Below are 16468 nucleotides of genomic sequence, written 5' to 3' on the forward strand. Positions count from 1 at the left end.
CAAAATTGTGTGGGTACCGGGGCACACGGGGGTGGCAGGGAACCAAGAGGCCGACAGGATAGCTCGAGGATACATTACTTTCCGAGCATCCGATGAGCCCGCGGAACTCGCGCCAGCACCCAGGGATTACTCGGCCATACTACAAAACTACAGAGGCAGAAGATTGCGGTATCCCCCACCGCACAAATCTCTCAGCAGAGAGGAAGCTGTCACTTGGAGACAATTACAAACAGGCTCTTTCCCAAACCTACATATACTAAACAAAATGCACCCTACCATATACGCGGACAAATGTCCCTGGTGCGACGGAAAACCTACTCTCTATCACATCACATGGGCCTGCCAAAAGATAGACGTGGTCCCCAAAATACAAAACCCGAGTGCGGAGCAGTGGGAGACTCTGCTGTCCAGCGACCGCTGTGAAGACCAAGAAGGTCTGGTACAGCGAGCTCAACGGGCGGCAGTGGCCAGCGGAGCCCTGGACTGAGGGCAACCGACCACTGATTAGAGGCGGACGACTTCGACAGAGAAGACTCCTGGGGGTAAAATCAAGGAGAAAACGTCTCTGAAGATGCTCCCAAACCGCAGGAAAAAGGACTAGAGTAAAATAAAGTTTTTCCTTCCTTCCTTCCTTCTGATGGAAATCTTACTTTCATAAAATTAATAATGCTCCACAGAATAGCTACAAATTCGTTTAATCAATGTTCGAGTGTTTTCAAGTAATTTGTGTTGTCTGTTCAAATTCTCGTGCAAAATTTATCCGCGCGCTGCACGCGCAATTTCAATCTTTCCAGCGTGTAATGACACAACTTGTACCCTTCATCAATTAATTAATTCTTATTTGGACACCAAGAACCGAAGGCCTAGAGCATTGCTGCACGCGGCGCTGAATACATACGGAAGCAAATAAAAGGAAGAAGAGGAAAGTAATGAATGACTTAGCAACCGTCAACTGACGCTGAAACCTAATGAGCAGCGAAGCCTCGCTTGACCTCAGAGCGTTGATTTCAGCTTTTCTTGTGGTCGTTGCACACATTAAACACGAAATGAGTAAAGAGGGAGTAAGCTACCTCTAGTGCATTCTCTTTAAGGGTGGCGGTGAAAGAAACTTCATTACCAGCGGATGCAGAGGCGCGATCCCCCCCCCCCCCCCCCCCCCCCCCCGCCCCCACCGCTTAAACGACGGCCGCTCTCCCTTGGGCAGTGGCGGCGTCTTCAGCCAGCTGAAGGTGATTGATCTGTGTCCCCGGGTTGGGGCTGAGCAATAGAGCCTCCCAATGATCAGAGTCGGTAATGAAGTGACTCGCCGGTATGAACTGCGGGCAGTTCCAGATCATATGATTTAGATCAGTTTTGCTATCACAATTTTGGATTTGTCTCAGTAAAAAATTTGCGAATAGAAGCTACATTGCCCTGCAATGTAGGGGCCGAGGGGCATGTCAAGCCACAATTTCTGACTTTTTTCCCTCGACCCTCACCATGTGTACATGGAAAAAAAAATTGAAAATTGAAAAATTGAAATTAACAATTGGGGATTTGGATAGGTGTTAGTTTGAAGTTTACGCCAGCTTTGGCCTGCCGTTTGGAGAGCATTTTATCTGCTGGGGGGAATCCGATTCTTGCAAGCCTGTAGTGCTGCAGGATTTCTCTGTAAGAAAACAGGATGTGCTGCCCATGCCCTGGGGTATGTTTGCAACACTAAAATTACGGAGGGCACTTAAGACTGCTTGTGTGCTTTGATTGCGAAAAGATCATGTCATCGCGAGCTCTGTTGCGAGTTTCATTAAAAATTCCGTCCTTTGTAGCAGAAAAAAATGTCTTTTCTTTTTTTTTGCGGAAAGGAAATGGCGAAGTATCTGTCTCACATATCTCGGCGGATACCTGAACCACGCCGTAAGGGAAGGGATGAAGGTGGGTGTGAAAGAAGAAAGAGAGAAAGAGATACCCGTCGTGGAGTTCGGAATAATTTGGACCACCTGGGGATCTTTAACGTGCACTGACGTCGCACGGCACGGCATACGAGCGCCTTTTGCGTATCGCCTCCATCGAAACGCGGCCGCCGCGGTGGCTCAGTGGTTATGGTTCTCGGCTGCTGACCCAAAAGACGCGGGTTCGATCCCGGGCGCGGCGGCTAGAATTTTTTTGGAGGAGAAATTCTAGAGGCCCGTGTGCTGTGCGATGTCAGTGCACGTTAAAGAACCCCAGGTGGTCGAAATTTCCGGAGCCCTTCACTACGGCGTCCCTCATAGCCTGAGTCGCTTTGGGACGTTAAACCCCATAAACTAAACTAAACTAATCCTTGAATCACCGCGGCGGATTTTCTAATGACACGCCTACTCACTAGCATACAGTCGTAAGGAAGCGCATACGCTAAGTTCACCTTGTGTGTAACGCGGTTTTGTGGGCTGAGCGGGTTTTTGCTCGAAGTTGTGGCTGCTTTTAATATATTGAAGGTTAGGTTCTCAGTACTACATATTGGGCGAGTTGGTTGACATACATCTTGCAAAATTTTAGCGCGAAAAACACGGACAGAAAGAGTAGACGACACGAGCGCTCATGTCGTCTACTCTTTCTGTCCGTGTTTTTCGCGCTAAAATTTTGCAAGATGTTAGGTTCTCAGTGGAAAACCTAAGTTCTGTGACCCCAAAACAACCCAGGAAAGACTTGCTTAATGTCATCTTACCGGTGCCTGTTTATCGTTCCTTGTACTGTGGAGGGAAAGGTAAGGACGTCTTCAGAATAGTTATAAGCGTGCCAGTCCGATCGTCAAGAAAAGGTTTCTTCCTCCTTTTACATAGCGGTACATTGTCTATTGAACCACAGTTGAGTGAAAAGGGCTTGTTTGTTCTATAGATGATCAATTGGCTGCCTAATATGCTGTAAACCGGAATCTATACACCGCACTTTTCTTGACTTCTGGGGCGCAGTATTTCGCCCCAATTATTTCGTAGTATTTCGTCTGGGACATTTTACAGTCGACCATAAAAAAGGACCTGCCGGTCACGCCTCATGGTACAAGATTTCTACCTGTCGATAGTGCAGGGGGTCTGACAAGACTTATTCATGCTGCTTGGCCTCCAAAGTGCATAGAAAACGAGATATGACTGGGAGACACACTGATGTGGATGCTCGCTCAGCAATGGGGCATTTCGTGGAAAGTGAGGCTTTTCAAAAAGAACTGTACGATGCTCGAAGCGAGCAACCTGAATGGATGACAATGTTGAGTGATCTGGAAGACTTTAAACGTTTTTGAGTCAGAGCGTAGCTACAACTGTGGCTGCCACTTTGAATAATATTGTATTCTTATTGTTATTTTTCTCTGCTACTGCTGTAACTTCTTTTTTATCGTGAAAAGGAAATAAAGAAAAAATACCTTTTGTGGCCTATGGGGTGCTTGCTTGCTGCACAATCTGAAGGCCCTTGGTTGAATTACTCGAACCTTTGGAAGAAATTTTATTTACTTTTCTTTGCTGTCAACGTCACTTTCTCATGGTTTACTGCTGACGTCATGCGAGAGCATGGCTACATCAAGGAGAAATTTCGTGCCACGGACGGCGACGGACACCGGCTTTTGTGCTAATGGGACATATATTGCTTTCGCATTAAAAATACGGAATACTTGCGGTTGGCAACAGAAGCTAATTCCCTCTTCAAGACATGCGAGGTACTAGCAGTGACGAAGAGTTTAACCAAGGTTTCAACCTCCTCTATTTGCTAACCTCTAGACCTCAGGTGCCGCGTTTAAAAGCCTCCTTTCATTGGTAACTGCATAAGGTTACTATGCATTGCAGTGGGAATATATTTTCATTGCCAAGAGTAAGCATTCCAACCGAAATCTACTCCTGAACTTGGACAGCATATCCTGGACATAAAATGAAGCTCTCTAGAGGACAGCTGGCTCTGTTTTTACTCCCATATAGGCGTATTGGTGTTAAAACTGCGGGGGCGTGTTTAAACAAATGTTTTCGTCTTTCACGGTTTCTTCCAGTCATTTTGCGTAGCTCGGGTTCTTGGTGTTACTTGCACAATACGTAGCATGTTTACATTAGTAGCCACGTGCGAGGCCGAAACGGGGTGGCTATGAAGAACAATCGAAATTTGACAAAGAAAAGCGGTGATAGTGCCAGAAAGGGTAACGATGGGGTCGGCATTAAGAGGTGGAAATAAGGCAGCGTGGATGAAAGAATGTGGGAGCAAGTGATGGTCTGTCGGAAACTAAAAAGAGGAAATTGACTTGGACAGGACGCGCAGCTCAGAGACCAGATAACCTCTGGTCTTTCGGGTAACCGAGAGTTTCCCTACAAGGGAATGTAGCCAGAAGAGAATGTCGAAAGTTAAGAGAAGAGATGAGGCTAAAAATCAGAAGATTAGGGTTGTGGCTTCCATTAGACAGTAAAAATTATACGACAATAAATGAGACTTCCTCGTTAGCGGCCTCAGCTAGCTTAGGTGCTTACGATCTGTGCTGTCTCGTGTTACTTCCTAGCACTGATGTTTCCTAACGAATACGACAACAATGAACGTGTGGGCGTTTGCCAGTAGGTGTACAGGCGTGTGGCAGCTTTTATGCAGCGGTCTATTCGTTCTCAATGCTGCGCCTCTATAATGAAGAACACAAAAATTCGTTTCCTTTTCAAAACAGGCGTGCTTCTTCATCAATGTCTGACGAAGCAAAGTGAATGACAGAAACACCACAAATATGTTTTCCTGGCTTCTCCATGTGAAGCCAGTTGGTTGTTTATTGCGCGGGACACTTCTTAAACAGTATACCTGCGTTCACGTATCGTATCGTTGTATAGAACAGATAGAAGACATGCATAAAGACGAGACATTCTCTGGGTGGATGTAAACGGATTCTTAAAACCGCAGGATTTGTCACAGTGTTTCTTGAATAGTGCAGTACCACAAATAAATGCAGGCATGACATCACATTACATACCAATGCCTTGCGCGAAATTTATGGTTTATTTCTGTGCTGTGCGTATTGTGACCCCTTGGGCACTATCCTGTGCGTTAGCAGCGTTTTTGATAACTAGTGAAAATCAGCGATGTGCGGGCAACTACGTGTAAGTGCAAAAAAAAAAAAGCTGCCGTTAGACGGAGGACAGAAAACAGAACCTAAAAAAAAAAATGGCTCACACTTCAGTAGCACGACAGCTCCGTACCGTAAGCCTTTGCAGTAACTTGGTTACTGAGCACCTATGTTCATTAGTTTTACTCTGAAGGCAATCAGAACGTGGAAGTAGAGCTGTTTTTTTTTTGCCAGATATAGGGTGTAAAAAAAAAGCCAATAGGTTTTGAAAAAAGAAACAGCCATCTCTGCATGCCACGAAATCTGACGTCGGTTCTTTACCACCGTAATGCCCGAGCAATGAGATAGTTGGTTAAAAGTCCCGAGTTTAATTTCTTTACCGCCCCGTATAAGGATGATGTAGAAGAAAGGAAGATATGCGCAATTACTCAGAAAAGAAATATCATTGCGAAGTTCACATTTGTCGATCAGAGTCATTTCGGAACGTCTGAAAACGATAAAAAGACTGACACATAAGCGCATACAGTAATTAATAACAAAATTCAGGGCTACACCACCGCTTGCTGCTGATGGTGTTGTATCATCGTTGAATTGTTAGGTCATCTGCCAGAATAACGAATCTTCTAAGTGAGTGACGTCCCAGCATGACTTCCGAACTTCTGACGGCTAACCCCATGACTATGCTTTGAGGAATATGTTGGTAAATAAGGTTTGTGTAATACTGTGAGAAGTTAATTTCTTTTTTTTTTTTGAGAGCAGAAAAGAGACGTGTGGACATTTATACAATCCGTGTTGTATGTGATGCCCAGGGAATTAGAGGGTCATGTGTAATATCATATAGTCTTATAGAAATCTCCCTTTTTTTTCTATTCTTACGATAAAGTTGCACCTAGTGCCGCACTTTACACTTCTGCATGAACATTTAATGAGGAAATTATTTTCTAGTAACTTACATATGCACTTTTTCGAAGAGAGCAGAGAGGCATCGGTCATGTTCGACAGCGCAGAGCAAGAGACGTATGCGTGTCTAGAACTCAAGTGATACGACGCACGAATCTCCAGAGGGGCATCTTCACTGGACGCTAATCATCAGACTTCCTCTCGGAAAACAATGCAAAGGTGTTCACAAACGTTTGATGACCGAAAACTACGGGTAAACTTAAGGTTTCTAGGAATGTCTTCAATAAAATGGACTCCTTCAAATGGGATCAAATGTATCCTGTAATGCACTCTAAATGACAACGGGATCTGTCTAGGAATGTGTTTTTCCGCAATAGGATAGAACTTCCTACATAATGTGGTGTAGTGCGACGTTGTTCCGGACTTTCTTTATATAACGTGCCAGACTTTCATCGCCAGTGACCAGCTTTTGTTATCAAATTTTAATTGTCAGCATCGCCTTAAGCCGAGATACACGATAATACCTTTTTTTTTGCGGCAGATGTAGAAGCCGCTGTCAAATGAAAAGCACCAGTGTGCGTGGTGAAGCTAGCATTTATATTACGAGAGATTTGTGGATGCCTCCTCTTAAGGCGCACTGAATTACAAACGTACCGTATACACTGTAACTCGGGTGAGATATAAATGGAAAGACTAGTGCGCTCCGTCCCAGTGCATGCTTCGAAATAAGCTGAAGCTTTCATGCACAACGACGGTGCGGCTCGTTTGTGGTGGGAGCGTAAATGCGTTCGACAAGCGCTACAGAGACTGTCGTCTCAGATGCGCCCATTTTTTTTTTTTGTCGTATTCGCTCCGGCTTGAGACAGCTGTTGGCCTTCGTGATCAGCCGGCGAACAGGGCAGCCTGGTCGCTGTTTTTAGGCTGCGTATCACAATGTCGAGTCTCGAAGTTTCTCGGCCGCGCCATCTTCGGTGATGACGACGACGACCTCGTTGAGTTCGGAAGGTTTTCTCCGAAAGCAGATGTGGTCCACTAGTGCGCTCGTGAAGCAATCGCCCAGGCAGTTGTTGGTCGTCCTAGCCCGGTCACTGCGCGGAAAGAAGTGCAACACATGCCGATGAATGTTTCGAAGCAACGCCAAATGGTTGAGCGGAACGTCGCCACTCACTGTTCATTTTTATTGAGAGACTTTTTAGGGTTGAGCCGTACAAATATTCGGCCACCTTTCTAGCTGCTGAAATGGTGCTTTACCTCAGAACAAAATAGCGAATTATGGCGGCAGTAGGTTTGAAACGGTTGTATTCACTATATTTGCAGACTTTACTACTTTTAACCTGCCTTGATCTCAGTTTTCCTTCATGTACAGTATATTAAAATCAACGAATTTGGTGCGTGATTAGAACTGCAGTAACTCCATCGTGACCGTGCACTTTATGAAAACTTGGCATGCTTTATTGTTTCTTTTTTTGCGTCACACAAGGATTTTCCTCTATCCCGCTTACTGCACTGTTGCATCATCTACAAGACACTTATTAATCATCTACAAGACACTTATTAACCAGCGATATGCAGTAGGCTTCATGTCTTTCGCCACCACTAGTTTGCGTGGTCCAAGGGCACCAGAAACGAAACAGACCACCCGGATGCGTGGCCGCCATCGGCAGCTTTTCGCTTAAAGGCTGTTTGTCTTTCATGAAGAAAGGTGAAATACTCACAGGAGCCACTCGACCGTGAAGAGGAGGCTGACGTCACTAACTGGCGCACCAATCACCGAGAGGGTCATCACCATCAAGAAGAGGGCTGCGCTGGGAACCGAAGTTGCTGCCACGCTCACTGCAGTTGCTGTTATTCTGCGTTGAGGAATAGTACGGTAATACGACATTAGATCGACGATCGATAAATGTGGAGCTCTGGAAACACGAAAAAAAAATCACCAGTGATGCACTGCAATAGAAGAAGTAGATCGATCAACCTCTTTCTTCACGGGCACAAAAGGCATAGCTCCTCTGTTCTAGAGGAAGGAGTCTTTGTCATTAATCATTTTGGCAGCAGTATGATGCGTTGAGATGCTATCTTTTTTTGTTCGCTCAACTAACTACCCTTCACAAAGATTTTACCAGTTACTACGATTTTAAGCTGAGTCATTTCAGCATCTACCTACAGAAATGTTCCCTCATCGATTGTTTTCAAGGAGATTCTTGGTTTACCGCAGAACAAATTGATGACGCGTTACGGAGGCAGGAATTATTCTTTGTGGACGTTTCATAAAACTATAGCCTGTTTGTACATACTTATGGCTGTGGACCACGTGCTTCGCAAATGAAGCCGATCGCTCTATTGTTATCCACCAACTGAAGACCACACTTGTGGAGATGAAAGAACAAAAATTCGACTTTCACCTCCACAAGTGTCGTATGCAGCTAATAGCAGCGCTATCGGCTTCATTCGAGGAGTACATTGTCCACAGACATTTGTCCCCGACTGCACACTGCGGCGATCCCTGTACGGCTCTTTTGTTCATACAATAACGATTTTGCAGACGATTTTGTTCATACAATAATATGTACTGATATTCTTTAATGCGATCAAACTAGGAGCCTCACGGTTTCGAAATGAACCTTGGGTCATAAAATTCGACCATTGGCTGTAAAGAAGTGACGTCACCTGACCGGAAATGACGGCACTTCTGGTAAAGGCATCAACAGCGGCTGTTTTTATCGCACTGCCAACACATAATGTAATTAGGCTTGTTTATTATTCTGTGTCTTCATTGCTAATTACAGCTGTTCATGCATACGCTTTCCATGTTCGTGCGTATAATGGCAACGAGATGAGAAATTCACGAGTGCTTGGCGCGTGCGACTTACAAGACGGCGAAGTAGTCTCCCGACGTGATGGCGATGTCGTTGAGCTGCGCGATGAAGATGCTGCACACCGTGATGAAGAGCGCCGTGCCGTTCATGTTTACCGTGACGCCGACCGGAACCACAAACCGCGTGACCCGCTTGTCCAGGCCGCAGTTCTCCTCAAGACACTTGAGTGTCAGCGGCATCACGGGGGCACTGGAAAGGAAAAGCGCACTAGAGTATCCGCGCATATCTCTCAGTCCTCTTCATTTAGTGCCTAACGTAGGTGGTAAAAATAATAAATATGCGCGTCTCGTGATGTCGCCTTATTGGAACAAAAGTTCACGTCCACCATAGACATCATATCTGGGCGGAAGTCACGTTCGCGCGAGTTCTACTATGAAAGCCATTCTTGAGAACGCCTCAACATCTGGGGCACAGATGCGTTACACAAGCACACTGGTGTTCGCAGTAAGCATAGCAGGTCAACTGGGCAGCCTTCCCAATGCAAGTGTTAGTAAACTATTTTTTTTTTTTCACTATACAGTGAAAAAAGAAGCCAAGGAGAAAGCCGTCCAAGCACGGCTTGAGATGTTCTTGGCCCCACTTATCAGGCACTGGCAGCAGCGAAAACAGCGCCCCCCCCCCTCCCTCCCCCCCCCCCCCCCCCAAAATAAACAATGTTCTAGGACGCAGCCAGCTCAGTCAGTATAAAGCAAAATATAAAAAAAATAAAATGCTTGATGGGGGTAGTATAATAAACCTGAGAACTACAGAGTGAGGCACTGAGCTCAGGAGCATCGTTTTTCTGCCATCCTGTTATTGTTACCCTGTTCTGTGCAGGAAACTGTTTCATGGTGTACACCGTAGGGGGGGGGGGGGATGACTTAGGGCAGATCGCAATAAATTTTGGCTCTCTGAGATGGTCTACCAGCCTCTCATAACCGAGTGAGCTGTACATTAAAAGTCGGTTAAACCGATTTCGCCATGGCCGAGACAAAATGACGAAAAATATTCATTGCAAGTGTGCCCGTCCGCTTCGATCCTCGTCAAAAGGGTGAATCCCCGAATGCAAAAGTGACAGCTGCGTGATGACATCTGATCAATCATTCTTTTTCTGCCTCATCTTGTTTGAAACTGCACGTGCCGTTGCATCAGTGAACGCAGTGTAAAACTGAAAACTACAAAGCTTGGGCTAATAATAGTAGATATTAGTTGAAAGCGCTCCAATAGAGAAATAGGCGGCAGCATAAGAGGGTGGGAACTCCTACGCAATTAACGAGATCTCAGGCGATGGCTGCCTAGTTGCCGTTTTTGGATGAAGAGTTCGTGTCCAGTTCAACTCATGTTTGACATGTCCACTTAGCGAAAACTCCCAGAACATGGGCGTAGGTCGCCTCTTCCATCGCACTGCCTATTCACGGTGTTTAGAGCTCATATACCTGGCGGCCGTGACGAAAGCGCAGAGTCCCACGTAGGCCAGCTCTCCGAGGAAACGGAAAGGGTTCTTCCGTGTGACCAGAAAGTACAGCAGGCACTCGACCACGAACAGCTCAACGGCCAGACCGGAAAGCACTGTGGCGACGAGTAGCGCCATCTGGTGGAACAACGCCACGATGCTGCCCACGGACAGGATGCGCGCACAGAGCAGGCTCATCACTCCCACGGGCGTCATCCTGCGGAGAGAGATCGGTATAGCTACACTCAGGCGAACGAGGCATAGTATGGAAGTGGTATATGATATTCCATGGCTGCTGGAAGTGAGTTAGTCTAGTTGCTCTAACAAGTAGTATGGAAGTGGTATATGATATTCCATGGCTGCTGGAAGTTAGTTAGTCTAGTTGCTCTGACAAGCTACACGTCGATATGCTGTCTGCCGTCGTGGATGTTCACTAAAAACGAAATTCTACGATGATAAAGAGAAAATAATCAGTCATGCAGAAGCGTCATTAATCACTTTCACGGTTACGCTTCGTTCATTGTCCTGCATCGTTAATCTCTTTCGCGGTACCTCTAATCGCCTCTCGCAATCTTCAGGTTAGGGAAGGTTGCAGAAGGCGAAAATGCCTTCAAACTACGCGTATTTTAAGGTTGTAATACCTTCACAACAACTTTTGGTTTTATTCTGGAGTCATTTTTCTTGCAAATTTGTTTCGCTGATGTTGAAAGGTTTGACGCAATAAACTTATCCTATTGATTCATGCTCTTGTTTTTGATAAATCGCTTGAACGCAGGTTATGTTCAGTGTTCGTTATCTTATTCGTGAATAAAGACAAAAGTGTTAGCGTGACCGTACCACATGACCAGGAAGACAATCTTCATTATGACTATGTCCAGTGCAGAGAAGAACTGCTTCAGGATTTCGACGGGTTGGCCCAGTGTGCCCAGCGCGCCGCCAAAGACAACGCAGAACACGATCAAACCTGGAAAGTGAAAAAAAAAGAAAGGAAATTTGCTCGAGCCTTTACGCTGTTGATGAACATCAAACACAACGTAGCCGCTAGATGGCAAGAATGTAACTACGTAGAAGCACAAATCTTATCTCGAGATGCCACTGTGCTTTGTTTATTCAGAATAGTTAGCTGATAGTATTAGGAAAGGGTATACCGAAGACGGAAACAGTTGCTTGATGAGGCTGTGCTGCCGGTACAGGGTCTTTGTCACAGCTTTCGTTAAACTACAAATCTTTCGTTGTTTTCAAGGTTTTCTTTTTACTTTTAGCATGGTTAATCCGCCAGGAGGCAAAGGGACAGGGGGCCCCTTGAGACCCGTGCGGTGCCCATGACGTCATTAATCGGCTCTTTTTTGAACCATTGTTTTTTGTTTACGCAATTGTTGAATACGTATTTTTCCGTCGTGCTGAAAAACTATACCAATTGTTAAGTGTTTAGTGACGTAGCGAAAATATTGTGATGTTCTCGAAACCAAGGGGTTAACTTACACTCATGAAAGTGTTGACGGGAAACTTGAGTAGAGCATCGCTTCATGCATGAAAATAATGTCATACGAGGTAGTCCACCGTTAGTGTCGCAGTAAGCGTTACGTGTGTGCGTGTGTGTGTTTTTTGAGTAACGAACTCTTCATCACCTAACGAGTTGGTGCCGGCTCTTCGTGACCAGCCTCTTTTCGAGATCTCCCTGGGGGCTTCTCCTCGGATTGAGACATTCTTTTTCTCGTACGATGTGTAACCCTGGGAGGGTGAAAGGGGCATGAATGACACAGGTCAAAAACTTGCCCAACGTCCACGCAAAAGATAATGAACAAATTCAACTTGTCTGCACGTTTAATTGTTAAACTACTTCTATTTACGCTTTAGGACATGAACCGGGAAAATTAAAGGTATTGGCGATCTTTATTGCTTACGCTTTTACGAAAGCTTTGATATGATCTGGAAGTGGTTCGTTCGAGAAACAACTCCTTATGTTAAAACGTATCATTTGCTACATAAAGCAAATTTTCTTCAAGAAGTGATATTAGGCATTTAGTGTGTATCTCGAACCCTAATGCTTCAATTTCACACCGGAGCGCTGTTGTAGGATTTGAGGTGGAGTTGACACGATAAACTTGATATTTTCACTTATAGCATGTGTCTTCTATGAGCGCTTTCTATGAACTGCACGGAAAACTTTTAAAGATCCTGTGCTGCTAAGTTAAGAGAACAAGTTCTTCTGCTGAACTAAATTATGAAAGTGAATCCCGTGAAGAGGGCGCTAATTATACGTGTATTTATTCTCAATAATTATGTTGCAGAATTACAGAAAACCAAGTCTTTAAGTGCTTAAAGTGCGCTAAAAACAAAGTATTGACTTTTAAAGTGTGCACTGAATCCTGTGCTCTACATAAAATCTGAATACGACTCGTGCTCGCCACAATACCGTTAATGCGCAGCATTCGTTTCAGATATGTCTATAACATATCCGAAACCATACTTTACAATATGTTTAGATTACGTTGTTTACAATATGTTGCAATATGAAGTTTACAATATTGTTTTAAACTTATATATGTGTATAACATATCTGAAACAATACATTACAATATGTTTACAATACGTCGTTTACAATATGTTACAGTATGAAGTTTACAATATTTTTTTAAACGATCGTACTGCGTCCTCTGAACAGGTAGAACAACGTATTAACATTCTTTTTTTTGCTGTCAGAGATAAGTTATAATTTGGATAACTAAACGCATAGTGTTTTATAACGGTAAATGACAGTTACACGGTAAATGACAGTTACACGCCTTCCATTCCTTGGCAGGTCCACGTTTTTATTTCCGTATATATTTTCGTTAAAGGCAATGTACTTCGGTCTCTAAAAGAACTTTTATTAATTCGAAGAAATAAAAAGAAGCAGGAAAGACAAAATGCCTTTCATAGTTTCTTTCGTAGTTTCAAGTTGCCGCGAACAAGCAGATGTAATGGACAAAATGTCACTTTCAAAATCTTACTCAACACAGCAGATGCCACTGCAGTTGATGTTTGTCTCACTGTTGTGTTATCTTTAAGTTGAGTACAGCGGTAACAAGTACAAAGGTAAATATTATATCTCGAAATAACAATCGTGCGAAAACATCTAGCTAGACACTGCTTTGAATTCACATCGTACGACGGAGTGCGAATTCCTTTCATTCAAGCAGCACACAACAAATCGTTTTTCCTAGGCACACTTGCCAGCAATAATTTCAGCTGCTGGCAAAATGGTGTATGCACTCACGCAATTAAACAGATCAATGAAGCATCAAATATTCACCTGCTCAACGCAGGCTTCTACGAGGTTTTCGGGAAACGCATTTCTGGAAAAAGGCAGCGGCAAGGGGCCAGTGTTAGTTAACACGCTCAAGCCATTCCGGCAAGAAGAGTCAACCACAAGAGAAGTGGTAGCGAGGAAGCGTTGCATCAAATTTAAGAACAGGTTACAGTGTGTTTTGAACGAATGCAAGTATTCTCAGCGAATAGCTATAATGACCATTTTCCCTAGCCATAGTTGTGCAGGCAGTAAAAACTGGCGCAACATCTGTAAAAAGAAAAGTGAAACTCTATAGCGCAGCCGCTTCGAGTTCGAAAGCAGAATTTCATTTGTAACAAATTCAAAGGAATAGAGAGGCACTGAAGTGATTATTTCAGATAGATGTAGTAAAATCAAAAGAACAGAAACTGGAGGAGACACAAGCTCTGCTTTAAGGGTATGGCACGATAGCATTGATGGGTCTCACTTGCGTCTCACTTCACAGACACGGACACTGTTTTTTTTTGTCACCATCTCACAACGCTTAACCTACCCTTAAGGGCACACTGCGATAGGATTAGAGATCCCTCCCGCGCAAGTACTCCTTCTAAGTCGCTTAGACTCTGTCCACATGCACGTATATGAGCAACTGGTCAATCTCTACATTCATAGGTCGCGGTGAGTCCATAGAGTTTCTTACTATTATCTAGAGGGAAAGCTGGCGGCGCTGCACCTCAGCCACCATGGAAGCTCAAAGCATCATGGGCCGGTGAGCTACTTGGTGCGAGGCAGTCGTAGTTTTTCGGGAACATGGAGTGGCACTTCTAAGACGTTTCATTCCGAAAACGTTGTTCGTGCGTGCGCAGACAACTTTCGCGCGAAAGCCATAGTAGTGAAAACGCGTAGACACACGACGCCAATAAAAGGTATCACTTTTCCGAAATGCCATTAAAAACCTCTTAAAGTATCTAAGCAACAACATTTTTTTTAAACATATTTACTTTTAAAAATGCACCTGTTAATTACGAAATATTAGCTTTTGTAGTGTTCATTACTTGGCCAATAGGAAAGCTAGCCATCTCTTATTTTGGGCAAAATTTGCATTTACATGCTTTTCTCCTCCTTTGTTGCAATTTAAAGAAAGTAAATTGATTGTTAGGACATTCTTAGTTATCGAACAGCTTTATTTTTCTATTATTTTTTTGGCCAAAAGTTGCAGTTCCGCAACAAGTAGCTCACCGCCCCATGATGCTTTGAGCGCCCATGGTGGCTGAAGTGGTCTCGAGGGACCTCTATGCAAACTTCCATAGACGGGTTGCCAGCTTTCCCTCTAGGTAATAGTAAGAAACTCTATGGGTGAGTCCTCATACCACTACTGGCGCAATGGTGCAGTGGTTAAGCGATGAATCACTGTCCCCGCAAGTAGCTGTTTCAAACATAACCACCGGTGGGGCTTGTGATATCCAGGTTGCTCTTTCAGAGCAACCTCTCAAGACGGATCATTATAAACTGCCACCTGCTACGGTGGCAGTTCGCTCAGAGTACGGTGACCAGTTTGACGCCTGCCACGATTGGGCAGGTTGAGAAGGCGTCAAAAGGTCACGTGACCTAAGTGGCAGGCTTGCAACCTGCTTTTCTCAACACGCCGACGAAGGGGTTGCCGCTGAAGGGGCCCTCAACGCTGTCACGTTGAAATCAGCGCTAAAGGCACCAGATATGGCTGCACAGTCTCATTAATGTGTACCCGGATGTGTTAACATGGCGGCAACACCTTGTTCGGAATTATGAACGAAATGAAGCGCGGAAGTTTTCCCACACATTTAGAAAGGAACTTGTTTCACACAGAAGGCATGGGTGAACTGCGTTAGGGCGGCAAAAATTTAATTGCTTTAACTTTTCGCTGACTTCAATGAATTTTGGCTCCGGAATAAATATGAGAAGCATCGAGAGATGTGTTGAACGTGGGAGTTAAGAAACTCATCTTGCACAACTCTAGAGACAATAGAGCCCTCATATTTAGGTCCTTGCACCAAATTCTGCTCTCAGTGCTCTGACTCAGACGGCGGAGAGTGAACCAGTGAATTTTCATTATCTTTTGGTAAAGATGTACTGTGGGCGGCTGCTTTAAAAATGCTAGCAGTTCCTATATCAGATACATGTTTTGATCTGTAAACGCAGTAGTAACATCTTCGATTGGCTTTTCATGATAGCAACTTGCCGGCTGTTCAACAATGATGCCCAGTCTAATAAGACAGATAACGAGTAGTCCAGGGCTCTAATAAAGGGTGCCCAGCATATCGGCACATTTTCTCCCGCATGCACTCCAAACAGGACTACCCCTATATGGGAGTGAAAATGGGGTAAGCTCTCCTCTAGCGCGGTTCCTTTTTTAAAAGGGAGGACGCTAGAGGACGGCTTACTTCTTTTTATTATTTTCTCTTTAGAGTGTAGGAACGTTATCAAGAGACGAGACTGCGCCTCCTGTATTACCAATGCCTGTCACATGGTCTGCGCGGACGCCTCGTTCCCCGGTCACCATGGGTGTGGCGAGCTCCAATGGGCGCCTGATGTTATGTCATTCAAGACGCGACGCCTGACAGCGTTTCCTATAGCCTCTGCGGTGTGGCGCAGTCTGGCGGCACTCTACCTGACGGAACTGGCAGATAAGCTAGTGAACGGGAAGGGCAGAAAAGAGAGGCAAGAAAGGGTTTGAATCGCCATTTTTGGGTGATATGACAGGCATTGATAATAAAGAAGGCGTGAGCTCGGGAGCCAGCCTTATCACCTCGGTTGGGTACTAGAATTATATGTTCGCTTCGAAACAGCTCCAGAAGCAGAAATGCTGGGCGCCCGTGATTACTATTTTCGGCTCCCTTCCCTGTGTTCTTCCTACGTCAGAGCAGCGTGCTACCTAGGACTGTTTTGGGGCCTGTTGCGAAATATACTTCTCATCGACACTT

General features: G+C 44.7%; 1 protein-coding gene across 7 annotated transcripts in view; it reads right to left on the reverse strand.

Annotated features, from left to right (window-relative positions):
- Positions 1-4698: 4698 nt before the first annotated feature.
- The window catches only part of LOC149343207 (excitatory amino acid transporter 2-like), a 69623-nt gene continuing 57853 nt past the window's right edge, over positions 4699-16468 (reverse strand). For all 7 annotated transcript variants that reach the window (XM_089545752.1, XM_089545750.1, XM_089545749.1 and 4 more), the window contains exons 4-10: positions 13533-13575; positions 11866-11968; positions 11075-11201; positions 10221-10454; positions 8800-8994; positions 7648-7782; positions 4699-7020 (exon numbers count right to left, since the gene is read on the reverse strand). In XM_089545752.1, coding sequence (XP_089401878.1) covers positions 6861-7020; positions 7648-7782; positions 8800-8994; positions 10221-10454; positions 11075-11201; positions 11866-11968; positions 13533-13575 — 997 coding nt within the window. In that variant the 3' untranslated portion in view covers positions 4699-6860. The remainder of the gene's footprint in view (positions 7021-7647; positions 7783-8799; positions 8995-10220; positions 10455-11074; positions 11202-11865; positions 11969-13532; positions 13576-16468) is intronic.

Source organism: Amblyomma mixtum, chromosome 5 (assembly GCF_055824585.1).
Source record: "Amblyomma mixtum isolate Tamu chromosome 5, ASM5582458v1, whole genome shotgun sequence".
NCBI lineage: Eukaryota > Metazoa > Arthropoda > Arachnida > Ixodida > Ixodidae > Amblyomma > Amblyomma mixtum.